Genomic DNA, 27,944 nt, shown 5'->3' with positions numbered 1-27,944 from the left:
TGAACTTTATTATATTTATATATTTAATGTATATTTAATTTTATTTAATAGTAAAAAAAAAGCTTTCTTCTCTCCCACGACTGAGCAAGGGTGTACGTTAAGGGTGACTCACTAACGTGCGCCCACCTCCATTGATGGCGAAAAAGAAGAAGGCAAACACAAATGGGACTTCACCAACACCTTCGACTGGTGATTCCACTAAGAATCAACCTGGAAATGCTACGTTTTTAGGGCGTAATGATGTTGAGAAATCGTACCCAGATAATCTAGATGCAGATGCGAATTTTGACAATGAGGAGCTTGTTCATTCAAATATGGTGCACCCTTCAGTAGGTATGATCTCAAGAGAACTCCATAATGCTATTATTGTCCTTAATCAATCCTTGGGTCTTACTGGGGAGGGTAGGATTATTCCGCAATGTAGTACGGACCCTGTTTTGAGAAACTCTGTTACTGCTGATGTTGGTAATACTCAAGAGAAAGCTCAATCTCCTGTGATTTGGAATGATGAGACCTCTCATACTGAACAAACTGTGGCCCCTCCAGAACCATGGAAAAATCTGTTTGTTGGGGCAAAACTTGCTTCAAAGGGGGGGGCATTGGGGTTTGTCTCACCAGTTGTAAAGGAGGGTAAGAAGGTGGCACAATTGCAGCAGACTGATTTAGATGCTATGGCTGATAAATGGCAAGCTTCAATTGTCATGTATGTAGTAGGAGAATCCCCAACTATAGCATCTGTTAAGAGATTCATGGCTGCATTTTGGGGGGATGTTGCCCAACCCCAAGTATTTTATCATGATGATGGTTACTTTCTGATTCGATTTGCTAGAAATAAGGAGAAAAACAAAGTAGTTGCAGGTGGCCCTTATACATTCTATGGAAAACCAGTGATTATCAAGCCATGGTCACCTGATTTTAACTTCTATGAAGAAGTGCTTAAAGTGATACCTCTATGGGTTAAATTTCCCAATTTACCTCTTCATTGCTGGGGTTCTGACTCTCTTAGCAGAATCAGCAGTCTGCTGGGGGTGCCTATTTGTGCTGATGAGTGTACTACCAGACAAGATAGGGTTTCTTTTGCTAGGGTGTTAGTAGAGATGGATATCACTACTACATTGCCTGACCATGTGTGTGTTGAGGATGCTTATGGTACTATGTTTAAACAAGAGGTGAAGTATGACTGGAAACCAGAATATTGTAAGAAGTGCAATATTGCTGGACATGACTGTGATAAAATTTCTAAGGCAGCTCCTCTTCCTAAGCCAACCAAGAAAGTTTGGGTGGCTAAAGTTACTCATAAGCAGCAGGAGACAGTACAACAACCACAACAAGTGCCAGAAGGGACTCTTACACCTCCTCATGTCACACCTGCTATTCCCCAATCGGGTGATCAGGATTGGAAAATAGTCACCAGAAGAACAAGAGGGCCTAGCAGAATGAGAGTTATGAGTCCAAACAACCCCTATACTGTGCTCATAGAAGATCTGGGATTCAAGGAGATTACTGGTGATGGAGTTGTTGAGGAGATGGTAACCTACAACTGTCTCATGATGAAGGTTAATTTGTGCACCTGGAATGTGAGAGGGTTTAATGATCCTCTTAAAGCTGTTGAAGTTAAGAATGTCATTAAAAAGAATAATGTACATATTATTGCTTTGTTAGAAACTAGAGTAAAAGCTTCTAAATTCTCTAGTGTTGCAGGTAAACTTGGTAGGCACTGGAGTTGGGAAAACAACTACAATTCTAACCCTAGGGGTAGGATTTGGTTGGGATGGCAACACCTTGAGGTTGACCTCTCAATTCTAGCTAATCATGAGCAATTCATTCATTGTGAGATTAGAAATAGAACTGGTAATTTCTCCATTTTGTTCACTGCAATCTATGGCTTACACACTGTGGAGACTAGGAAGAGCTTATGGCAATCTTTGACCCATATTCTTCCTAGTGTGGGTACTCAACCTTGGCTGCTGGCTGGTGATTTCAACTCTATCCTATCTAATGAAGATAGGATCAATGGTACTCCTGTAACTACTGCTGAAATCCAGGATTTTAGTAACTTTATTGTTAGTACTGGCCTTTGTCCACTTCAGAGTGTTGGTCACTATTTTTCTTGGCACAAAATGTTAGGTTATGATACATATGACAATACATAAATCATGCGGAAAAACCATAAAGCCAGGAAAGCATATTATTTACACATAATCATTTATCATAGTATAGATGCATACACTTTGTAGCGTGCCTTCCCTAGCTGCGCCCGAACCGAACAAAAACAAGTCTTTAGGACTCCAAGTGTCGTCCCTCCGTAGATAGTCCACAGTACGTCCGGATCCGCCTCAAGATTGACCAACTAGAATCGCCCTTAAGGTGCTAGGAATTTTCAGCTATTGTTGTGCAAGTGTATGGCTGAATTTTCTTTCAAAAATTACCCTTTGAATACTTCAATCGTGTTTATAAATTATGACCCTAGGCCCTTATTTATAGAGGTTTGGAAAGGGAATTGGAATCCTAGTAGGATACGATTTAATTTAAACTTAGAATCCTACAAGGACTCTAATTAATTAAATAATCCTAATAGGAATAGGAATTTAATCATACACCAAATCCTAATAGATTTAGGAATTATGCATGGACACAAACACACGCACGGAGCCACAAGGGCGCCCGCACGCGTGAGCTCGGACCACGCAGCCCACGCTGGGCAGCCTTGCCTTGGCGCGCTGGGCCTGCCTTGCGGTGGGCCTGGCGCTGCCTTGGGCTGGGCGTTGGCGCGCGTCTTTGCTTGCTGGGCGATGGCCTGGCTTCGTGTTGGGCCTTCGTCCGGCAGGCCTCGTCCGATGCTTATTCGTACGATACGCTTCCGATTAAATTTCCGGTACCGGAATTCATTTCCGATACGAACAATATTTAATATTTCCGATTCCGGAATTAATTTCCGTTTCGAACAAATATTTAATATTTCCGTTTCCGGAACTATTTTCCGATTCCGATAATATTTCCGATTCTGACAATATTTCCGTTTCCGGCAATATTTCCGATTCCGGCAATATTTCCATTTCCGATAATATTTTCCGATACGTACCATGTTTCCATTTCCGGCAACATCTACGGCTTGGATAATATTTATATTCCCGATACGATCCATATTTCCGTTTCTGGCAATATCATCGTTTCCGGAGTATTCATTTCTTGCTTGTGACGATCTCAGCTCCCACTGAAACCAAGATCCGTCGATTCCGAATATCCATAGATGGAGTATTTAATGCCATTAAATACTTGATCCATTTACTTACTATTTGTGTGACCCTACGGGTTCAGTCAAGAGTAAGCTGTGGATTAATATAATTAATTCCACTTGAACTAAAGCGGCCTCTAGCTAGGCATTCAGCTCACTTGATCTCACTGAATTATTAACTTGTTAATTAATACTGAACCGCATTTATTAGACTTATCATTTAATGCATACTTGGACTAAGGGCATTATTTCCTTCAGTCTCCCACTTGTCCTTAGGGACAAGTGTGCATTTCGTAATTCCTTTGTCGCTCGATGCTTGCTCTTGAACATAAGGTAAAAGTTGCCATCCTTATTATGTCCAGAGGTGTTTCTCGGTTTCAGAGTTCAACTGATCAAATAAACAGATAATCATAGCCTATGATTCATCTGAGCACGACCATGCATTTCACAGTTTCTAGCTCTCCGAGTGGCCTTGTACAACTTTTAAGCATCTCATCCCGATTTATGGGAGGACAATCCCAATCTTGCGATCTTGAGATTAGACTTCGTTTAATAGGTGATTACCTGAGCGTTGCCTTTATAGCCTCCTTTTACGGTGCGACGGTTGGTCAACGTCAAAGTAACCAGTTCTCAAACAAGTAATCTCAAATCACTCAGGTATTGAGGATTTAGTGTCTAATAATTTTAATGAAATTTACTTATGACAGATTTTCATCTCTTACAGTAAAGTTTCATAGGTCTGTCCGATACTAGTCTTCCCAAAGTAAGTATCTATGCAAATGATTATGACATTGCCATGTCCACATAGTTCAAGAAACAGAACTACTAGTTATTTTGCATTCTAGTCGTCTAACGTTTTCTATGCGTCCAATTTTATAGAAAACTCCGACCAGGGACCATTTTCAACTTTTGACATTCAAGTTCACTTGATAGACATTTCTTAGTCACAGGACTGGTCCTGACAGTCTATCTTGAATATATCGTCAAATTGAAGGGACTCATCATTTAATAAACCACAAATTAAATGGAAAAATGAATTCTATTCATTTATTGTGAATGATTAACCAATAATGTTTTACCAAGATTTAAACTCTAAAACTTTAAAACATTAAATAAGGACATCAAAGCCATTCTCCAATATGCTTGATTCCCATGGCTGCAGTGTGCGAGTTGTGCTTCGCCTGCGGCAGAGGTTAAGTCAATGGATATGATATGTTGTCATCAGTTCCAATCTTGCTTATCTCGACTTCTTTTCTTTCAACGAACTCTCGTAGAAGGTGAAATCTACGAAGTACATGCTTGACTCTTTGGTGGTGTCTAGGCTCCTTTGCCTGTGCAATAGCTCCGTTATTATCACAATACAGGGCTATTGGTCCTTTAATGGAGGTGTAGACACCTACTTTTGTCCCCATTCCCGAAAGGGAAAGGTTCGATGATGAAAGCATAAATCTCCACTTGACAACGCATCTCCTATAAAATAAATGAATCTCAATTCCCCTTTTCATTTCACCCGAAACCTGCTATTAATGGAAATCTGCTAAAAATAGTAACTGCCGTAAAAGGTAGCTTCTAAAAGTGGCAAATCATAAAGGATAGAAACCTGTCAGAATTAGGTGTTGCATTCCAACATAAATCCTAAATGAGATAGAAAACTGCAAGAATCCTATTCCTAATATGATTCGGAAATAAGAGTTACGTATTAATTAAAATCCTAACGAGCCTAGAGTTCGTAACGGGCCCAGACGCATTCCGTCATAAAATTGATACGCGCTAAAAGACTCGATTAAGTCTCAAACTCTACGGATTTCAGGAATCCGAATCTGACTAAAGAAAACAGCCCAGACCCTATTTTCAACGCCTGGCTCTGGGCGCCGAAATCTTCGGCGCCCAGGCTTGGGCGCTGAAAATACCTGGGTTGTTAGGTTATGATACATTTGACAATTCATAAATCATGCGGAAACAACCATTAAGCCAGGAATACATATTATTTACACATAATCATTTAGCATAGTTTAGATGCATACTCTTTGTTGCGTGCCTTCCCTAGCTGCGCCCGAACCGAACAAGAACAAGTCTTTAGGACTCCAAGTGTCGTCCCTCCGTAGATAGTCCAATGCACGTCCGGATCCGCCTTAAGATTGACCAACCAGAATCGCCCTTAAGGTACTATTATTTTCGGCACTTTTAGGCAAATGTGTGACTGAATTTTTCTCTCAAAAACTCACTTTGAATACTTGAAAACTCTTTGTAAATATGTGACCCTAGGCACCTATTTATAGAGTAATGGAAAAGGATTTGGAATCCTATTAGGATACTAATTTATTTAATTATAATCCTACTAGGACTCTAATTAAATAAAATAAATCTTTTAGGATTAGATTTAATCATATGACGAATCCCGGTAGCCTTAGGATTCGAGTAACACACTTCGAGTAATACGCTAGCACCGCACGCAGGCCTTGCGGCCCACGCACAGCGCCAGCCCACTCGTCGCAGCCCCGCGCGCGCGCCCAAGCTTCGGCTGGGCCTGGCTTTTGCGCTGGGCCTGGTCGCATGCTTGGCGTGTGGTTGTTGCGCTTGGCTTGCTGGGCGATGGTCCGGCTTCGTGCTGGGCCTTCGTCTGGCAGGCCTCGTCCGATGCTAATTCGTACGATATGCTTCCGATTAAATTCCCGGTTCCCGAATTCATTTCCGATACGAACAATATTTAATATTTCCGATTCCGGAATTAATTTCCGTTTCGAACAAATATTTAATATTTCCGTTTCCGGAATTATTTTCTGATTCCGGTAATATTTCCGATTCTGACAATATTTCCGTTTCCGGCAATATTTCCGATTCCGGCAATATTTCCATTTCCGATAATATTTTCCGATACGTACCATGTTTCCGTTTCCGGCAACATCTACGACTTGGATAATATTTATATTTCCGATACGATCCATATTTCCGTTTCCGGCAATATCATCGTTTCCGGAGTATTCTTTTCTTGCCTGTGACGATCTCAGCTCCCACTGAAACCAAGATCCGTCGATTCCGAATATCCATAGATGGAGTATTTAATTCCATTAAATACTTGATCCGTTTACGTACTATTTGTGTGACCCTACGGGTTCAGTCAAGAGTAAGCTGTGGATTAATATCATTAATTCCACTTGAACTGAAGCAGCCTCTAGCTAGGCATTCAGCTCACTTGATCTCACTGAATTATTAACTTGTTAATTAATACTGAACCGCATTTATTAGACTTAACATTGAATGCATACTTGGACCAAGGGCATTATTTCCTTCAGTCTCCCACTTGTCCTTAGGGACAAGTGTGCATTTCCTAATTCCTTTGTCGCTTGATGCTTGCTCTTGAACATAAGGTAAGAGTTGTCATCCTTATTATGTCCAGAGGTGTTCCTCGGTTTCAGAGTTCAACTGATCAAATAAACAGATAATCATATCCTATGATTCATCCGAGCACGGCCATGCATTTCACAGTTTCTAGCTCTCCGAGTGGCCTTGTACAACTTTTAAGCATCTCATCCCGATTTATGGGAGGACAATCCCAATCTTGCGATCTTGAGATTAGACTTCGTTTGATAGGTGATTACCTGAGCGTTGCCTTTATAGCCTCCTTTTACGGTGCGACGGTTGGTCAACGTCAAAGCAACCAGTTCTCAAACAAGTAATCTCAAATCACTCAGGTATTGAGGATTTAGTGTCTAATAATTTTAATGAAATTTACTTATGACAGATTTTCATCTCTTACAGTAAAGTTTCATAGGTCTTGTCCGATACTAGTCTTCCCAAAGTAAGTACCTATGCAAATGATTATGACATTTCCATGTCCACATAGTTCAAGAAACAGAACTACTAGTCATCTTGCATTCTAGTCGTCTAACGTTTTCTATGCGTCCAATTTTATAGAAAACTCCGACTAGGGACCATTTTCAACCTTTGACATTCAAGTTCACTTGATAGACATTTCTTAGTCACAGGACTGGTCCTGACAGTCTATCTTGAATATATCGTCAAATTGAAGGGACTCATCATTTAATACTAAACCAAGATTAAATGGAATATGAAAATACATTTCATATATGATAAATGTTCAACCCCATTGTTTTACAACCATGGGCCTCAAACCCATCTTTAAAACAGTTCATGGAATTCAAAGCTATGCTTTATTTCCAGTGCTACAACGTGAGTGTTGCTTCTCACTTGTTGCATAGGTTTAGTTATCATGCTTTGCCAATCTTAATATCCTTTTCATCGAATGTTCTTCGAGATACGATGATAAGATCTTTTCGAGTTTGTTTATTATGTGATCTAGGCTTTCTTACTTTGATGGTGGTTTTACTCATTTTGCAATGAAGAACCATCAAGTTAGCAGACGTTTTTCTTGCTTCAATGAAGAACCATCAAGCCAGCAGATAGGTGATCTACCCAAACAACCCTGTTTTATTGTTTCTTAGGCAATAATTACTTTTACTTCAACTGTATAGGTTGCTAGTGATGCTTTGTTTGGATTTACCTATCCAAGAAGTTCATAGATATGTGGAAGACTCTCCAACTCTATCTTAGAACATAGAAATTATTATTTTAATTTCCCACGCAACAACTCATGGTCTTCAATCCATGTTGCCATTTTAAAACACGATGCTCTTTAGCTCGTCCTTGTCAATGGTTAACTCCAAAGGGTCTTGCTTGATCCTTTGCCAGTGTTTATGCGTGTAGCATCAATATTTAGCATATCTTTATTTCCTTCAATCAAGAACTATTCCTATGTACCTTTTCAAGTACCATAAGTGTTCTTGATCTCAATCTAGTTGATCTTCACTTAGATCAATAGAGATTGGTATATGTTCGTCATGCCTAAAGTCATACGATACGTTTTTGGCTATCCTCATATTATATTATATACATGATAAATTCTTTTGCAGAATAATTCCCAATTGAATTCTATTCATGTAACTTTAGCTCATTCAGTTACAGTAGATATTGAATCCAACTAAATTCTTTGACATATAATATAGGTGAAGAATCTTATTAGATTCTTTGATGTTTAACTTAGTAAATGCTTATACATAGTTCAAACATTCATTACTTAGATTTATTCATATGGATCGAATATCTCCAATGGAGTCTTTCGTGTTTGATTTAGTAAATGCCATTACTAAACAATATCATAAGATCTTTGTAAATAGATCTTAATACCCAGTATGTACTAAGTTTCGCCTTGGTCCATCATTGATGAATAATTTCAAACCTAAGTCATTAGCATTTGAATGTTATTTCACAATAGAGAGATATGTGTGATACACATAGGACCAAATAAGTTTTACGTACTCCCACTAAACTTCTTATGTATATTTTATGAAACTAGAATGCTTATTAGCTTCACTTAAAATACAGTTCCAATTCCCAATTGCTTGCTTAAATCTGTACTTCGATTTTATAAGCTAGCTTTCCTTTTCAAGCATTTATTTGGATCCACAAATTCTATGACATACCATGTACATAGTTTATTCCAACATTTGATTGAGGAATACGTTTTTGTTATCCAATTGCTATATGTACCAATATGCAATCATTGCTTGAATTATAGACTTGAGCATTACGATTATGCATGAGGTTTCAACACAATCCACACCGTGAATTTGCTTGTAACCTTTTAGCAACTAATCTAGCTTTGTGTTGTGAACACAATTTCATGTTTGATGGTTTTTATCCTTAAAACAAACTTGCAACCAATAGGTGTGAAACTATTCTTGCAAATCAACAAAATTTCAATTTTGTCATCAAAACATTGAGTATGTTTTATGGCCTCTAACCATTTAAAACATTTGAGTCTATATATGGCCTCTAACCATTTTCGGGAATCTGGGTTTCGTCATAGCTTTCTTACAGGTCACAAACTCATTAATAGTTTGACTGCAAGTTGTAGGTTTCTTCACTATTAATAGAAGAATCTCATAGTTTCATTGACCTGAACTCTATGCCTACTTGGGTATCAAACAATAGAATATCAACAGGCACTTTGAGAGTCCTTTGAATATTCTGTTCTCCTTGAAGCACTTGTAAAGTCTTCTAAGAGATGTCTATTCTTTAAAGCCACTTCTAAAGTCCTTAAAGAATACGTGTTCGGATTTTCTAAAGAACTTCGAAAATCCTCCGGAATGCCCGTCTATGTTTGTTGTTCGCCTCGAAGACTTTCAAGGTCTATTTTCTCCCACTTGTCATTTTGGAAACGAATCTCCAAAAGGACATCATTTCGAGCAAACAAACATTATGTTCTCAAAAATTCGTGGTAGAAACAATACCCTTGTGTCTCATTTGAATAAATCACAATGAAACATATATCTATACTTGGGCCTTAGTTTGTTGAATAACAAACACTAAGCTCCCACTGAGTTTAGGAACTCTTTAGATATATTATGAAAAGATATTCTGAAATTACTTTTCAATAGCTTTGACGAATTTGGTTTAGTTTGGTGGTAGTATAGCATTTTGTTTTAGAAATTATAGGAAAAGTCTTTATGATTCATCATTAATCGAATCAAGTACTAATTGACTTCGATTATTCCAACTAAGATATGCCATATCTTATGGACCTAGATTGTGAAATTACAACACACAATCATTGATGATCATATTTGGTCTCAAGTAATCATGATCTAACCTAAATCTTTATGATTTCTTGCCAAGTGGATTTTATACTTCTGAATCTTTGAACTAGCCAAACAGATTCAACTTATATCACATTTGAGTAAATAAACCTATATTCACTCAAATCCATGTGAAATAATAAAGTCATAAAATCTTTCTTTAGCTTTGAACTCTATTGTCTAGGCGTTCTAACAATAGTTCATATCTTTTGTTACTTTCAACAAGTAAGACTAGGTTGTCTTGAATTGATCTTGAAATCAATCAACTTTCAAAAGTCCATCAAAATAGAGCTTATGAATGTTAACTTGTTGATATGGTCTAAGCAACAATGCTAAAGGTTAGTGGAACTCAAATCAAGAGATTGATTTGAACCTAGTAAAGTTCTTATTGTTAAAGAGTTGTTTGTTTTAATCAAGCATATTGACTCAACCCGTAATTGACCATTTCATTCAAATAAACAAACAAACAAGCATTGTTTTTGTTCTTCTGAATGTGAGTCTTTCTGTGTTTGAAGCAGAACTTTAGGTATGCTGATTATGGAACAAAATAGCCATTAAGTTCCAGCCTTTGAAAGGACTTAAAACAAACTAGATGACCCTACAACTAATGTAGCATTGCCATGCTTCATTTCCCACTTGTAGGTTATTAGTGTAGCCTAGCTTCCATTGTTTGAGTCATTACCGAAGTAAGAACCTCAAGCGGTATATGATACCAAGGAAGTTTGATTGCTAGGTCACTTCTCTTTAAACATAAACTTACAGGTAGAAACGGAATCGTAAATTCCTTTCATATGTTCCTTGTTTTCCTATTTCTTGTACCCTTTCTTATAGTCTTAAGAATTGAATTCTATAGTGTTGACTTTTATACTTTGTTAGACATGTCCGATGTCATTCCAACAGAGTTCTTACCATTTTATTTATGTTGAATATTATTCTGTTTCAACAAGATGATCTTACCAGAAGCTTGTAAAGTTCTCTAAGCATCGATCTATTCGAATGTCTAGGGACTAGACTCATTCGAGAATTAAATGGAAAAAAGATTTTAGGTTGTTAACCATTGGTAAAGCTGAGCGTTTAAACTCAATGCTTTATGATCTCAAAACTACATTGTATTTTGAATTCACAAGCACCAATTGGTTTGCCATTCGATTTTGATATTCAAAAACAACCATAAAAGTCGCGAAAAGAAACGTACATTTTAAATTGCTCATTTTCTCTCATTTCCGTGAATCGTTCTTGAATTCACTACCAATCGAGGAAATTTACTGTTACCTTTCTAAAAGGATTTATTGCAGTGCAAGATATTTAATTATAAACAATAATTAAAACATACATTGAAGCATGCAAAGTCTAAACATTTATCATGAATAATAACTTGAAAATGAAAGCAATCATGCAATTTAAACAAGTCATTAGCATTTTATTCGAATTATGTGTTCCGGCAGGTGTGAATAAAATGATTCCAAGATCCTAAAATCATTGAAGAACTAAGCACAGTTTGTCGACTTAATCCTAAAACATCTTAGGTAAGCAAAAGCCTTTTGCTAATAGTCTAGAAACTATTCTTGGTTGATAGGTACGTCTAAGAACTTGTTAGGTAAACCTATCGATTTTGCCAGGACATAAAAGGACTCCTTACTTATATCGTTGAGTTTCACCAAAACTAACATGTACTCACAATTATTTGTGTACCTTGCCCCTTTAGGACCAATAAGTAACACATCGCTGAGCGAAAACTATTACTAGATTGATGTAAAGGATATCCAAGCAAGTGTATATTTTGGCATGGCACCTTTTAACTCAATTTTTAAGTTTGGAACTTAAGGCTCTTACTATGTTGGTTAGATTTTAAGTGAACTAAAATCCTTAATCATGCAACATAATCAAGCTTTTGATCTCATGCATTTTAAGACATATTTAAAAGCAATAAATAACTTAAAACATGCATAAGATAAATGTGATCTAGTATGGCCCGACTTCATCTTGAAGCTTTAACTTCAAAGTCCGTCTTGAAAATCTCCGTGGGAGGCACCATTTTCTTCAAATAGGATAAGCTATAATTAAAACTAATTACAACTATTTGATGGTACGCAGACCATATTTGAATTGAAAAACAACTTTGGTACTTTAGACCAATTACATTCAAATTAATGGTACGCAGACCATATTTTCTATCCTATTTGGGCCATACTAGTCACTTCATAACCTGCAAAACAGTACATATACAATATATACCATTCACCCATTCATTATCATGAATGGCCCACATAGCTGGTTAATAAAACACATTATGCATCACGTAAACATTTGCAGCAATTAATCAAGGGCACCAATAATCTACCAATTATTCAGTCCTTATTAATTCTAATCAAGTTGTTTTAACCTTAAGGATTTGTAGACCTAATCAAGAGTTTATGACTAAAAGGGCTCCCACTTAAACCAATAAATTCATATGCTTTACTAATTTTAAACATAAAAATGTATTTCTAGTCTAACCGGAAACATACAAATTTAATTAAAATTTAAAGCTCATATAAATTTATAATTGAATCCAAAAAGTTTAATTTAATTTCAGTCGTATTTAAATTAATTCATGATTTTAATTTTAGTAAAATAATTAGAATAAATAAAATTTATTATAATTACAATATTCAAAATTAAAATCCAAGAAAATAATTTAAATTATTAATTTTAAAATTAATTAAAATTACGTAAACAGAAAATTTCTTATTAAAATTTCAAAACGATCTAATCGTAACGCAACAACCCCACGCAACGTACGCCCATGGGCCACACGCACACAACCATCGCTGGCCATGTGCGCGCAGCCCATGCGCTGCGTCACATAGCTGCTGCTGCTATCCTTCGCAAGGCTCCACGCGAGCTTGTGCTCGCTGCGCGCGCGCCAGCGCTCGATGTGCGCGCTCGCCAGCGCTCGCTTGATGCGAGCCAGCGCTCGCTGCGCGCGCTCGCCAGCGCTCGCTTGATGCGAGCCAGCGCTCGCTGCGCGCGCTCGCCAGCGCTTGCTTTGTGCGAGCCAGCGCTCGCTGCGCGAGGCATCGACGCTGGGCGCAGCACTCGTGGCACGCGAGCTTGCGCTCGCTGCGCGCGAGGCTGCGCGCGCTTGCGCGAGGAAGTGCGCGTTGTGGCGCAGCTCGCTTGCTGCCCACACGCGACTGTCGTGCCTTGCCTTCGCCCATGCCCATTCGTCCATTGCTCATAGCCCACGACACAAGGCAGGGCTGCTGCCTTGTGCTCGTGCACCATGGCCTTGCTCATTGCATTCGTGCCGCATGGGCGACGAGCTCCCTTGCTCGTCGTCACATGCCCGCACTATACAACACACCTTAAGGGTAACACGTAGCGTCCATTGCTTTGTGCTTGCAAGTTATATGAGCGAATCGCATAAAATTTAAAAAATTTATATTTAAAATTAATGACAAATTAATAAATAATATTAATTTCATAATTTTAGGGCGAAAAAATCGAAAAGTTATTATTCAATTGATTTCCGATTAACATGGATTCAAGTCTAGGTCATAAAAATTTAAAATTTAACATAAATTTACAATTTTTATGGTGGTTTTTAATCATAGGTATCTAATTAAATTATAATTAATTATGAAAATCAAATTAATTCTAAATTATTCTAATTTTCAACAAATTAATCATAATTACAAATTAGATTGCATAATTAACAAGGCTAGGCATTCAAACTTGTTAAACATATACAGTAGGTCAATCAAAAATTCAAGATTTATCAACAAGAATCGCAAATATTTAATTTTACATCTTAAATTTACGAAATTTTGCATTCGAAAAACTAAAACCTCCGAAAAGTCATAGTTAGGCTTCGAATTTGAGAATTCTGGGTTCGGCAGAAAAATTTTAGAATGCCTTTTACATGCGGAATTTACACAAAAATCACTCGATTTGGATGAGTAACGAAGAAACTGCCGAAAAACTGCGTACGTATAATTAAATAAACGCAATTTGCAATTAATTAACAATTACGAAAATTAATCACCCCTTTTAATTCTTGCAAATTTGTAATATTTAACCATGTTCATGCAATTTAGATTATGAAAATAATAAGAGGCTCTGATACCACTATTAGGTTATGATACATATGACAATACATAAATCATGCGGAAACAACCATTAAGCCAGGAATACATATTATTTACACATAATCATTTAGCATAGTTTAGATGCATACTCTTTGTTGCGTGCCTTCCCTAGCTGCGCCCGAACCGAACAAGAACAAGTCTTTAGGACTCCAAGTGTCGTCCCTCCGTAGATAGTCCAATGCACGTCCGGATCCGCCTTAAGATTGACCAACTAGAATCGCCCTTAAGGTACTATTATTTTCGGCACTTTTAGGCAAATGTGTGACTGAATTTTTCTCTCAAAAACTCACTTTGAATACTTGAAAACTCTTTGTAAATATGTGACCCTAGGCACCTATTTATAGAGTTATGGAAAAGGATTTGGAATCCTATTAGGATACTAATTTATTTAATTATAATCCTACTAGGACTCTAATTAAATAAACTAAATCTTTTAGGATTAGATTTAATCATATGACGAATCCCGGTAGCCTTAGGATTCGAGTAACACACTTCGAGTAATACGCTAGCACCGCACGCAGGCCTTGCGGCCCACGCACAGCGCCAGCCCACTCGTCGCAGCCCCGCGCGCGCGCCCAAGCTTCGGCTGGGCCTGGCTTTTGCGCTGGGCCTGGTCGCATGCTTGGCGTGTGGTTGTTGCGCTTGGCTTGCTGGGCGATGGTCCGGCTTCGTGCTGGGCCTTCGTCTGGAAGGCCTCGTCCGATGCTAATTCGTACGATATGCTTCCGATTAAATTCCCGGTTCCCGAATTCATTTCCGATACGAACAATATTTAATATTTCCGATTCCGGAATTAATTTCCGTTTCGAACAAATATTTAATATTTCCGTTTCCGGAATTATTTTCTGATTCCGATAATATTTCCGATTCTGACAATATTTCCGTTTCCGGCAATATTTCCGATTCCGGCAATATTTCCATTTCCGATAATATTTTCCGATACGTACCATGTTTCCGTTTCCGGCAACATCTACGACTTGGATAATATTTATATTTCCGATACGATCCATATTTCCGTTTCCGGCAATATCATCGTTTCCGGAGTATTCTTTTCTTGCCTGTGACGATCTCAGCTCCCACTGAAACCAAGATCCGTCGATTCCGAATATCCATAGATGGAGTATTTAATGCCATTAAATACTTGATCCGTTTACGTACTATTTGCGTGACCCTACGGGTTCAGTCAAGAGTAAGCTGTGGATTAATATCATTAATTCCACTTGAACTGAAGCGGCCTCTAGCTAGGCATTCAGCTCACTTGATCTCACTGAATTATTAACTTGTTAATTAATACTGAACCGCATTTATTAGACTTAACATTGAATGCATACTTGGACCAAGGGCATTATTTCCTTCATGGGTACGTGTTTTTTCCTAATTCTTTGTGGATTAGAACTCTGCAACTCTATCTTTCCACGAACTCTTCCCTATAAATAGACCCCTAAATTCGACGTGAAAAGAACACACAACACACAATTATATTCTGAGTATTGACTCCAACCCTTAGCCTAAGCCTCACGCTGCGAAATTGTTCACGCGTTCTGTCGCAATCGATCCATAAATCGAACAGAACGTACCCTGTCCCATAATTGAGATTCGTTAAATAAAAAAGGAGAAATAGCAAAGTCAAAGTGGTTAGTTTTCTGAGAACCGTGACGCACCTCTCAAGGGTGCGTCGTAATGTGTCCCTTTTCGATGATTTAACTGCTTTCCTCGCCCTTTTTATGAACTGTTAAACTAACTAAATCTGATTGTTCTATCACGCCTAACAAATATAATATTTTTGGGAAATCGGATTATCATGCTAGGTCCCTTAATGCTATTTAAATCAGATAATCACGATCGAATTAGTATTATATGTTGCATATTGCTAAAATCAACTCAGATTAGTTTAATAGTTAACGCATGTCCCTTCAATTATTTATGCTGAGCTAGTAAGGATATCCTGCCTCTGGAGTTATCGACGAGCGAAGTACTCCTCTCGGTAGTTACAGTCCCCCGAACCCTCAATCTCTACCTTGCGGGTGTATGTTGAGAGATCCCCACACCAGGGATCACAAGGGAACCTATGGCCGTCGTGGTCAAACATAATTGCACTCCCTTTATATCACGATAACCGGGTTTTGTCAGTTTTTCTCATTGTCGTTAAAAACTGAATGGCGACTCCTATATTACTAGTCAATTGGGTGTAAACTCACAGGAAATCCAATTACACTTGATTGAATAAAAAGAATCGTCACACCCACGAGGGACGAGGTCACGCATTAGCCTCGTGCTTTTTCGACCCCCTCACGGGAGGGGACTACACCTAGTTCACCTATGAACTTCCTTAGCCATATAGCTTCCTTTGCTGCTTCATGTGCAGCGATGTACTCCGCTTCAGTTGTAGAATCCGCAATGTTGCTTTGCTTAGCACTTTTCCAGCTTACTGCACTTCCGTTGAGGCAGAAGACAAACCCAGACTGTGATCTGAAATCATCTTTGTCGGTTTGGAAACTTGCGTCCGTATAGCCTTTAACAATTAATTCATCATCTCCACCATAGACCAAGAATTCATCTTTGTGCCTTTTCAGGTACTTCAGAATATTCTTGGCAGCAGTCCAATGTGCCTCTCCTGGGTCTGACTGGTATCTGCTCGTAGCACTGAGTGCGTACGCAATATCCGGGCGTGTACATATCATAGCATACATTACTGAACCAATCAATGATGCATATGGAATCCCATTCATTCATCTACGCTCATCAAGTGTTTTTGGGTATTGAGTCTTGCTTAGAGTTATTCCATGAGACATGGGTAGGTAGCCTCGCTTGGAGTCTGCCATCTTGAACCTATCAAGTACCTTATTGAGATAAGTGCTTTGACTAAGTCCAATCATCTTTTTAGATCTATCTCTGTAAATCTTGATGCCCAATATGTACTGTGCTTCTCCTAGATCCTTCATCGAAAAACATTTCCCAAGCCAAATCTTGACAGAGTTCAACATAGGAATGTCATTTCCGATAAGTAATATATCGTCGACATATAATACTAGGAAAGAAATTTTTCTCCCACTGACCTTCTTGTATACACAAGATTCGTCTGCGTTCTTGATGAAACCAAAGTCACTGACTGCTTCATCAAAACGTATATTCCAGCTCCTGGATGCCTGCTTCAATCCGTAGATTGATTTCCTTAGCTTGCATACCTTTTTAGTATTCTTTGGATCCTCAAAACCTTCAGGCTGTGTCATGAACACAGTTTCTGTTAAAACGCCGTTTAAGAAAGCGGTTTTGACATCCATCTGCCATATTTCGTAATCGTAATATGCAGCGATTGCTAACATTATCCGAATAGACTTTAGCATTGCAACTGGTGAAAAGGTTTCATCGTAATCCACACCGTGGACTTGCCTGTAACCTTTTGCAACCAATCTAGCTTTGAAAACTTCAAGTTTCCCATCCTTGTCCTTTTTCAGTTTGAAAACCCATTTGCTTCCAATGGCTTGGTAGCCATCTGGCAAATCGACCAAATCCCATACTTGGTTTTCAGACATGGAGTCTAATTCAGATTGCATGGCTTCTTGCCATTGCTTGGAGCTAGGGCTCGTCATAGCTTGTTTGTAAGTCGCGGGTTCATCACTTTCAATTAATAGAACGTCATAGCTCTCGTTCGTCAAAATACCTAAGTACCTTTCCGGTTGAGATCTATATCTTTGCGATCTACGCGGGGTAACATTTCTAGATTGACCATGATTCTCACCAGATTCTTCTATAGATCTCTGAGTTTCATCCTGAATGTCATCTTGAGCATTCTCTAGAGTTTTTTGTTCGACTCGAATTTCTTCGAGGTCTACTTTTCTCCCACTTGTCATTTTGGAAATGTGATCTTTCTCCAAAAAGACACCATCTCGAGCAACAAACACCTTGTTCTCAGATGTATTGTAGAAGTAATACCCCTTTGTTTCCTTTGGATAGCCCACAAGGATACATTTGTCAGATTTCGGATGAAGTTTGTCTGAAATTAATCGTTTGACGTATACTTCACATCCCCAAATCTTAAGAAAAGACACATTTGGAGGCTTTCCAAACCATAACTCATATGGAGTCTTTTCGACAGCTTTAGACTGAGCTCTATTTATAGTGAGTGCAGCTGTATTTAGTGCATGTCCCCAAAATTCTAATGGAAGTTCGGCCTGACCCATCATTGACCTAACCATGTCTAGCAAGGTTCTGTTCCTCCGTTCCGACACACCATTCCATTGTGGTGTTCCAGGAGGAGTCAATTCTGATAGAATTCCACATTCTTTCAGATGGTCATCAAATTCATAGCTCAGATATTCACCGCCTCTATCAGACCGCAGTGCCTTAATCTTCTTGCCTAATTGATTCTCTACTTCACTCTGAAATTCCTTGAATTTGTCAAAGGATTCAGACTTATGCTTCATTAGGTAGACATAACCATATCTACTGAAGTCATCAGTGAAAGTGATAAAGTAGCTGAAACCACCTCTAGCATTTGTACTCATTGGTCCACATACATATGTATGGATTAAATCCAATAGTTCAGTTGCTCTTTCTCCAACTTTAGAGAAAGGTTGCTTTGTCATTTTGCCAAGTAAACATGATTCGCATTTACCATAATCCTCTAAGTCAAATGGTTCTAGAATTCCTTCCTTTGAAGTCTTTCTAAGCGTTTCAAGTTTATATGGCCTAATCGACAATGCCACAGATAGGTGAGATCTGAATCATCCTTTTTGGCCTTTTTGGTATTTATGTTATAAACTTGTTTGTCGTGATCTAATAAATAAAGTCCATTGACTAATCTAGCAGATCCATAAAACATCTCTTTAAAATAAAACGAACAACTATTGTCTTTTATTAAAAAGGAAAATCCCTTAGCATCTAAGCAAGAAACTGAAATGATGTTTTTAGTAAGACTTGGAACATGGAAACACTCTTCCAGTTCCAAAACTAGCCCAGAGGGCAACGACAAATAATAAGTTCCTACAGCTAATGCAGCAATCCGTGCTCCATTTCCCACTCATAGGTCGACTTCACCCTTGCTTAACTTTCTACTTCTTCTTAGTCCCTGTGGATTGGAACATAAGTGTGAGCCACAACCTGTATCTAATACCCAAGAAGTTGAATTAGCAAGTATACAGTCTATAACGAAAATACCTGAAGATGGAACGACTGTTCCGTTCTTCTGATCTTCCTTTAGCTTCAAGCAATCTCTCTTCCAATGCCCCTTCTTCTTGCAGTAGAAGCATTCGGATTCAGAAGTGGGTTGACTGACCTTTCTCTTTTCAGACTTGGCGCCAGTTTGCTTAGTTGGGCTGGCCTTGTTGCCACCTTTCTTAGCATTCCTCTTCTTTCCAGATTTCTTGAACTTGCCCCCACGCACCATAAGCACATCTTGCTTATCACTTTTGAGCGTCTTTTCAGCGGTCTTCAGCATACCGTGAAGCTCAGTGAGCGTTTTGTCCAGACTATTCATACTGTAGTTCAGTTTGAACTGATCATACCCGTTATGAAGAGAATGGAGGATGGTGTCTACAGCCATTTCCTGAGAGAATTGCTGATCCAGCCGACTCATATTCTCAATGAGTCCAATCATTTTGAGAACATGTGGACTTACGGGCTCGCCTTTCTTAAGCTTGGTCTCAAGAATTTTCCTATGAGTCTCGAATCTTTCGACTCGAGCCAGATCTTGGAACATGTTCTTTAACTCACTGATGATCGTGAAAGCATCTGAGTTGATGAGCGTTTTCTGCAGATCTGCACTCATGGTGGCGAGCATTAGACATTTCACATCCTTGTTGGCATCAATCCAACGATTGAGGGCTGCCTGAGTGACCCCGTCGCCTGCGGCTTCGGGCATCGCCTCTTCCAGGACATACTCCTTTTCTTCCTGCATAAGAACTATTTGCAAGTTCCTTTGTCAGTCAAGGAAGTTTTTCCCGCTCAATTTCTCCTTTTCGAGAATTGATCGAATGTTGAATGAATTGTTGTTTGCCATAATTAAAACTACAATTGAAAATAATAAACAAATAAATAACCATTCACAGTTTCTCTTAATAAATTTAAATTCTAGCATACATGCATAATTCAATGTTCATTAAGCATTTTATTCAAGTTATGTGCTCCGGCAGGTGTGAATAAAATGATTCCAAGATCCTAAAATCCATTGAAGAATTAAGCACAGTTTGTCGACTCAATTTTAAAATATCTTAGGTAAGCAAAAACCTTTTGCTAATAGTCTAGAAACTATTCTTGGTTGATAGGCACGTCTAAGAACTTATTAGGTAAACCTATCGATTTTGCCACGACATAAAAGGACTCCTTACTTATATCGTTGAGTTTCACCAAAACTAACATGTACTCACAATTATTTGTGTACCTTGCCCCTTTAGGACCAATAAGTAACACCTCGCTGAGCGAAAACTATTACTATATTGATGTAAAGGATATCCAAGCAAGTGTATATTTTGGCATGGCACCTTTTAACTCAATTTTTAAGTTTGGAACTTAAGGCTCTTACTATGTTGGTTAGATTTTAAGTGAACTAAAATCCTTAATCATGCAACATAATCAAGCCACAATCTCATGCATAATTAAGACATATTTAAAGCAATAAATAACTTAAAGCATGGATAAGATAAATGTGATCTAGTATGGCCCGACTTCATCTTGAAGCTTCAACTTCAAAATCCGTCTCGAAAATCTCCGTGGGAGGCACCATTTTCTTCAAATAGGATAAGCTATAATTAAACTAATTACAACTATTTGATGGTACGCAGACCATATTTGAATTGAAAAACATTTTTGGTACTTTGGACCAATTACATTCAAATTAATGGTACGCAGACCATATTTTCTATCCTATTTGGGCCATACTAGTCACTTCATAACCTGCAAAACAGTACATATACAATATATACCATTCACCCATTCATTATCATGAATGGCCCACATAGCTGGTTAGTAAAAACACGTTATGCATCACATAAATATTTGCAGCAATTAATCAAGGGCACCAATAATCTACAAATTATTCAGTCCTTATTAATTCTAATCAAGTTGTTTTAACCTTAAGGATTTGTAGACCTAATCAAGAGTTTATGACTAAAAGGGCTCCCACTTAAACCAATAAATTCATATGCTTTACTAATTTTAAACATAAAAATGTATTTCTAGTCTAACCGGAAACATACAAATTTAATTAAAATTTAAAGCTCATATAAATTTATAATTGAATCCACATATTTAATTTATTTTCAGTCGTATTTAAATTAATTCATGATTTTAATTTTAGTAAAATAATTAGAATAAATGAAATTTGTTATAATTATAATATTCAAAATTAAAATCCAAAAAAAATAATTTAAATTATTAACTTTAAAATTAATTAAAATTACGTAAACTGAAAATTTCAAATTAAAATTTTAAAACGATCTAATCGCAACTCAAGGCACGCAACATCACCACGCAACGCACAGCCATAGGCCACACGCACGCAGCCATCGCTGGCCATGTGCGCGCAGCCTATGTGGTGCGTCGCATCTGCTGCTGCTCACCATCGCAAGGCGTGCGCCAGCGCTCGTCGCACGCGAGCCAGCGCTCGCTGCGCGCGAGGCTTCGATGCTTCGTAGCGCTCGCTGCGCGCGAGGCTTCGATCGCTGCGCGAGGAAGTGTGCGTTGCACGCGACTGCTCGTTGCCTTGCTCTCGCCCTTGCCCACTCGCCCATCGCACACAGCACACGAAACAAGGCAGGGCTGCTGCCTTGTGCTCGTGCACCATAGCCTTGCTCATTGCATTCGTACCGCATGGGCGACGAGCTCCCTTGCTTGTCGTCTCATGCCCGCACTATACAACACCCCTTAAGGGTAACATGTAGCGTCCATTGCTTTGTGCGTGCAAGTTATATGAGCGAATCGCATAAAAATTAAAATTTTATTTTCAAAATTAATGACAAATTAATAAATCATATTAATTTTATAATTTTAGGGCGAAAAATCGAAAATTTATTAATTTATTGATTTCCGATTAACATGGATTCAAGTCTAGGTCATAAAATTTTAAAATTTAACACAAATTTACAATTTTTATGGTGGTTTTTAATCATAGGTATCTAATTAAATTATTAACTAATTATGAAAATCAAATTAATTCTAAATTATTCCAATTTTCAACAAATTAATTATAATTACAAATTAGATTGCATAATTAACAAGGCTAGGCATTCAAACTTGTTAAACATATACAGTAGGTCAATCAAAAATTCAAGATTTATCAACAAGAATCGCAAATATTTAATTTAACATCTTAAATTTACAAAATTTTGCGTTCGAAAAACTAAAACCTCCGACAAGTCATAGTTAGGCTTCGAATTTAGGAATTCTGGGTTTGTCAAAATTTTAGAATGCCTTTTACATGCGGAATTGACACAAAAATCACTCGATTTGGATGAGTAACGAAGAAACTGCCGAAAAACTGCGTACATATAATTAAATAAACGCAATTTGTAATTAATTAACAATTACGAAAATTAATCACCCCTTTTAATTCTTGCAAATTTGTAATATTTAACCATGTTTATGCAATTTAGATTATGAAAATAATAAGAGGCTCGTGATACCACTGTTAGGTTATGATACATATGACAATACATAAATCATGCGGAAAAACCATAAAGCCAGGAAAGCATATTATTTACACATAATCATTTAGCATAGTATAGATGCATACACTTTGTAGCGTGCCTTCCCTAGCTGCGCCCGAACCGAACAAGAACAAGTCTTTAGGACTCCAAGTGTCGTCCCTCCGTAGATAGTCCACAGTACGTCCGGATCCGCCTCAAGATTGACCAACTAGAATCGCCCTTAAGGTGCTAGGAATTTTCGGCTATTGTTGTGCAAGTGTATGGCTGAATTTTCTTTCAAAAACTTACCCCTTGAATACTTCAATCGTGTTTAGAAATTATGACCTTAGGCCCTTATTTATAGAGGTTTGGAAAGGGAATTGGAATCCTAGTAGGATACGATTTAATTTAAACTTAGAATCCTACAAGGACTCTAATTAATTAAATAATCCTAATAGGAATAGGAATTTAATCATACACCAAATCCTAATAGATTTAGGAATCATGCATGGACACAAACACACACACGCACGGAGCCACGAGGGCGCCCGCACGCGTGCGCTCGGCCCACGCAGCCCACGCTGGGCAGCCTTGCCTTGGCGCGCTGGGCCTGCCTTGCGGTGGGCCTGGCGTTGCCTTGGGCTGGGCGTTGGCGCGCGTCTTTGCTTGCTGAGCGATGGCCTGGCTTCGTGCTGGGCCTTCGTCCGGCAGGCCTCGTCCGATGCTTATTCGTACGATACGCTTCCGATTAAATTCCCGGTTCCGGATTTCATTTCCGATACGAACAATATTTAATATTTCCGATTCCGGAATTAATTTCTGTTTCGAACAAATATTTAATATTTCCGTTTCCGGAACTATTTTCCGATTCCGATAATATTTCCGATTCTGACAATATTTCCGTTTCCGGCAATATTTCCGATTCCGGCAATATTTCCATTTCCGATAATATTTTCCGATACGTACCATGTTTCCGTTTCCGGCAACATCTACTATTTGGATAATATTTATATTTCCGATACGATCCATATTTCCGTTTCCGGCAATATCATCGTTTCCGGAGTATTCATTTCTTGCTTGTGACGATCTCAGCTCCCACTGAAACCAAGATCCGTCGATTCCGAATATCCATAGATAGAGTATTTAATGCCATTAAATACTTGATCCGTTTACGTACTATTTGTGTGACCCTACGGGTTCAGTCAAGAGTAAGCTGTGGATTAATATCATTAATTCCACTTGAACTGAAGCGGCCTCTAGCTAGGCATTCAGCTTACTTGATCTCACTGAATTATTAACTTGTTAATTAATACTGAACCGCATTTATTAGACTTAATATTGAATGCATACTTGGACCAAGGGCATTATTTCCTTCACAAAAGTCCTGGTGAGGGGTAAACTACAAGCAGAATTGATTGGTGTTTCGGCAATGCTGCATGGGTTCACAAGTTTAGTGATGTTCCTGCTGAATATCTTAATCCATCCATCTCTGACCACTCTCCTCTGTTGATTAACTGTTTACCTGATAAAGCTGAAGGTGGTAGCCCTTTCAGATTCTTGAATTACCTTAGTGAGCATAGTCAATTCTTACCTCTGGTGGAGGATGTTTTGAGCTCTACTGAAGTTAGGGGTTCCTACATGTACAAGCTATGGTACAAATTGAAGATAGTCAAGTCAAAACTGAAATGTTTGCATAAAGAGGAATTTGCTGGTGTGAAAGAGAGAGTTGACAAGGCTAGAGTTTATCTTGATAATATGCAAAATGCTTTACAAACTGCCCCAACTGCTGATTTGTTTGAACAGGAAAAAGTTTGCATTGCAAATCTGAAGAAATGGCTCAGAGTGGATGAGATTGCTTTGAGACAGAAATCTAGGATCCAGTGGCTTCAAGTGGGTGATTCTAACCATCGGTTTTTCTTTTCTGCTATGAAGGAGAGAAATCGGCAGAACAGAATTTCAGTGCTCTATGATGAGAATAATAATAAACTGGTGGAACCAGATGCAATTCAGAGTGAGATTGTAGGTTTCTACAAAACCTTGTTGGGTTCAGCTGCTAGCTCTCTTCCTGCTATCCACATCCCTACTGTAAGAAATGGCACTAAACTTAGTAACTCTGCTAAGAATTGGCTAACTAGAGAAGTTACTACTCTTGAAATTGATCAAGCTCTTAAGGGTATTGGTGATGATAAAGCACCTGGTCTTGATGGACTTAATGCTGTTTTCTTCAAAAAGACTTGGCACATTATCAAGATGGATGTCTACAAAGCAGTTATGGAGGTGTTTACTACCAACACTATGCTGTCCTAGTATAGTTGTACCTCTGTTACTCTTGTTCCAAAAGTGGCTAATCCCACTAAAGTCAAAGACTTTAGGCCTATTGCCTGCTGCAATGTTGTATACAAGCTTGTCTCCAAAATTCTCACTGCAAGAATGCAGCATATAATTGGTGATGTTGTTAGTGATGCTCAATCTGGTTTCATTCCTAAGAGACAGATTTCTGATAACATCTTGCTTGCTACTGAATTGATTAAAGGCTACACCAGGGCCCATATCTCTCCTAGATGCCTACTTAAAATGGATCTAAAAAAGGCCTATGACTCTATAGAATGGAGTTTTCTCAAAGAGGTGATGACTGAACTAGGCTTCCCTGACAGATTTGTGACTTGGGTGTTTAGCTGCATCACAACTGTTTCCTATAGCATCCTGATTAATGGCAAACCCACTAAGACTTTCAGTGCAAAGAAAGGGCTAAGGCAGGGGGATCCTATGTCCCCTTTCCTTTTTGCAATTGGCATGGAATATCTTACTAGGCATCTTCAACAGCTCCAAACTCAAACTGCTTTCAACTTTCATCCCAAGTGTAAAAAGCTGGCTATTACTCATCTCATGTTTTCTGATGATCTACTTATGTTCTCCAGAGCAAACATTCATTCTGTGCAGATGCTGCTTTCTGCTTTCCATCAGTTCTCTGTTGCTTCTGGCCTTGAGGCTAATCTTGATAAAAGTAACATCTATCTTGGTGGGATCTCTTCAAGTGAGAAAGCTGCAATCTTAGCTGCTATTCACATTCCTGAAGGGTCCTTCCCATTTAGGTATCTTGGTGTGCCCCTTGCTACAAAAAAGCTAGCTTATAATCAATGCAGGCCTTTGATTGAGAAAGTAGTTGCTAGAGCCAAAACTTGGACAGCTAGGAATCTCACTTATGCTGGTAGGCTGCAACTGGTGCAAACTATTCTTCTAAGCATGCAATCATTCTGGTGTCAGATCTTCATTTTGCCTAAGAAGGTAATTAAGGAGATTCAAAACTTCTGTAGAATTTTCTTGTGGACTGGTCACACTGATCCATCAAGGAAGTCTTTGGTTGCTTGGTTCAATTTGTGCCTCCCTAAAACTGCAGGGGGGTGGAATATTAAAGAGATGAGTCTTTGGAACAAAGCTGCAGTAGCTAAGCTATTATGGGCCCTGACACACAAAAAAGATAAGATGTGGTGTAGGTGGGTGCACACCTACTACATTAAGGGAAGATCTCTTGATACTAAGTGGCCTGCTGCTATGTCTTGGCCACTTAAGAAGATTTTATCTTCTGTTCAAATGATTGAAGATGTAGGAGGTTGGGTTACAGTTTGCAGGAATGGCAAATTTTCTATCAAAAAGATGTATCAGTGTCTTCTTGGTGATCATGTGAAAGTTCCATGGAGAAGGATTGTATCCAATAACAAAGCATCCCCTAAGAGCTTGTTTATAACTTGGCTTGCTCTTTGGAATAGGCTCCCTACTAGGGATAGGTTGGTGGCTTGGAAGATCACTACTGTGGAGGATTGCCCCTTGTGTACTACAAAGAAAGAATCTGCAGCACATTTGTTCTTTGAGTGTGATTATTCTGCTGCAGTCTGGAATACTATTCTGCATAGCCTAAAGTTTACCAGGAAAGCTTCTTCTTTTGATCAAGAGTTAGCATGGATTCTGAAAGCTGCCAAGAGAATTGGGGACAGATACAAGCTGCTTGTTATGTATTTTGCTGAGTGCCTGTACAGCATCTGGTTGCAGAGGAATGAAATGGTGTTTAACCACAAATGTAGGAAGCCTGCTGATATTGTTCCGGATATCATGTTTAGAGTTGCTTATAGGGCAACTGCTAGCCAGCATATGTTTCTGCTTACTTAGCCTATGTTGTAGTTGATTAGTTATTGGATGTTGCTTTGCTGTTGATTATGTTGTACTGGTGGTCTGGCTTAACTGCTTCCTAGTTCTGACTAGGTGTACTTCCCTCTTTTGGTAATAAAATATCTTTATTTACCAAAAATAAAATTTTATTTAAATAATTCTAAATATTTTAGCGATTGTGCAATCAAGAATAATTTTAGAATTTTATGTTGAAAAAATTTGAATTAGGAAAACTCGTTGAATTCAGAAAAACAATCCTATTCTATTTTGACTCAAACACTAAAACTCAAATCCTAATCCTATCCCACATGGGAAAAGCCCAAAATATAAACCCATAACCCATTACTCTATTCACGTAAAACCAAAACACAACTCCTCTCCCTTATTCTATTTCACGTGAATTTCAAACCCTCAAGAACTCCCTCCCTCTCGCTGCCGTCCACCTCCTGCTCTCCTCACCGTCGACCTTGCGGTTGCCCAGCCGCCGCCGGTAACTCCCTCCTCCCTTTCGTTCTCCTTTCTATTCTCTCTTGTTGCTTTCGTTCTTTCTTGTTGGTTTTACTCTCCTCCTTATTGGTTTTGTTTGCGCGAAGCACCGCCAGTCACGCAACCACGGACCACCTTGACCGACGTGCTACAGCCCCCTCGCCGGTAACTTCCCTCCTTCCTCTTCTGTTTTTCTTTTTCTGTTGGTTTTGTTCCTCCCTTCGTTCTTCCTTGTCCTTGAGTGTAGTTCTTTTCGTCAGCTTTGCGCGAGCCTCCTCACCCGTCGCGCCACCAGACACGCTGCACCACCGTCGCGCCACCGCCCAAACCTGCCGCTGTCGTGCCCTGCTCGCCGACAGTCTCTCTCCTCCCCTTCTTGTTTTGGTTATTTCTTAAACCCTAAGTTATTTAAATATTTTGATTTAAGTTTATTGATTTTAATTTATGTTTCTTGAATTAAATTATTAATCTTTATAGTTAAATTATAATTTTCAAATTTGATATTGATATTGTAAATTAATTAATTTCAGTTTTGGTTGATTAATATGTAAGTTAGGGTTTTAAATTAGTTTAGTGATTTAATTCGTGTTTATTGAATATAAATTACAAGTTATTATGATTAAAGTATATTTTCAGATTTTATTTTATGTTT

General features: G+C 38.5%; 1 protein-coding gene across 1 annotated transcript; it reads left to right on the top strand.

Annotated features, from left to right (window-relative positions):
- Positions 1 to 134: 134 nt before the first annotated feature.
- LOC110780710 (uncharacterized) lies at positions 135 to 24,949 on the top strand. The gene is made up of 2 exons (XM_056841502.1): positions 135 to 2,122; positions 24,052 to 24,949. Exons 1-2 carry the CDS (start codon positions 135 to 137, stop codon positions 24,947 to 24,949), a joined length of 2,886 nt encoding a protein of 961 aa, XP_056697480.1.
- Positions 24,950 to 27,944: the final 2,995 nt, after the last annotated feature.

This window comes from Spinacia oleracea, chromosome 4, assembly GCF_020520425.1.
Source record: "Spinacia oleracea cultivar Varoflay chromosome 4, BTI_SOV_V1, whole genome shotgun sequence".
In the NCBI taxonomy this organism is placed as follows: Eukaryota; Viridiplantae; Streptophyta; class Magnoliopsida; order Caryophyllales; family Amaranthaceae; genus Spinacia; species Spinacia oleracea.
Note: the sequence above shows the minus strand (reverse complement) of the source record. Positions and strands in the feature narration are given on the sequence as shown.

Coding starts and splice junctions, on each gene's coding strand:
- LOC110780710 (XM_056841502.1), top strand. CDS start 135: ATGGCGAAAAAGAAGAAGGCAAACACAAATGGGACTTCACCAACACCT. Junction 2,123..24,051: donor TATTTTTCTTGGCACAAAAT/GTTAGGTTATGA, acceptor AACTACAAGCAG/AATTGATTGGTGTTTCGGCA.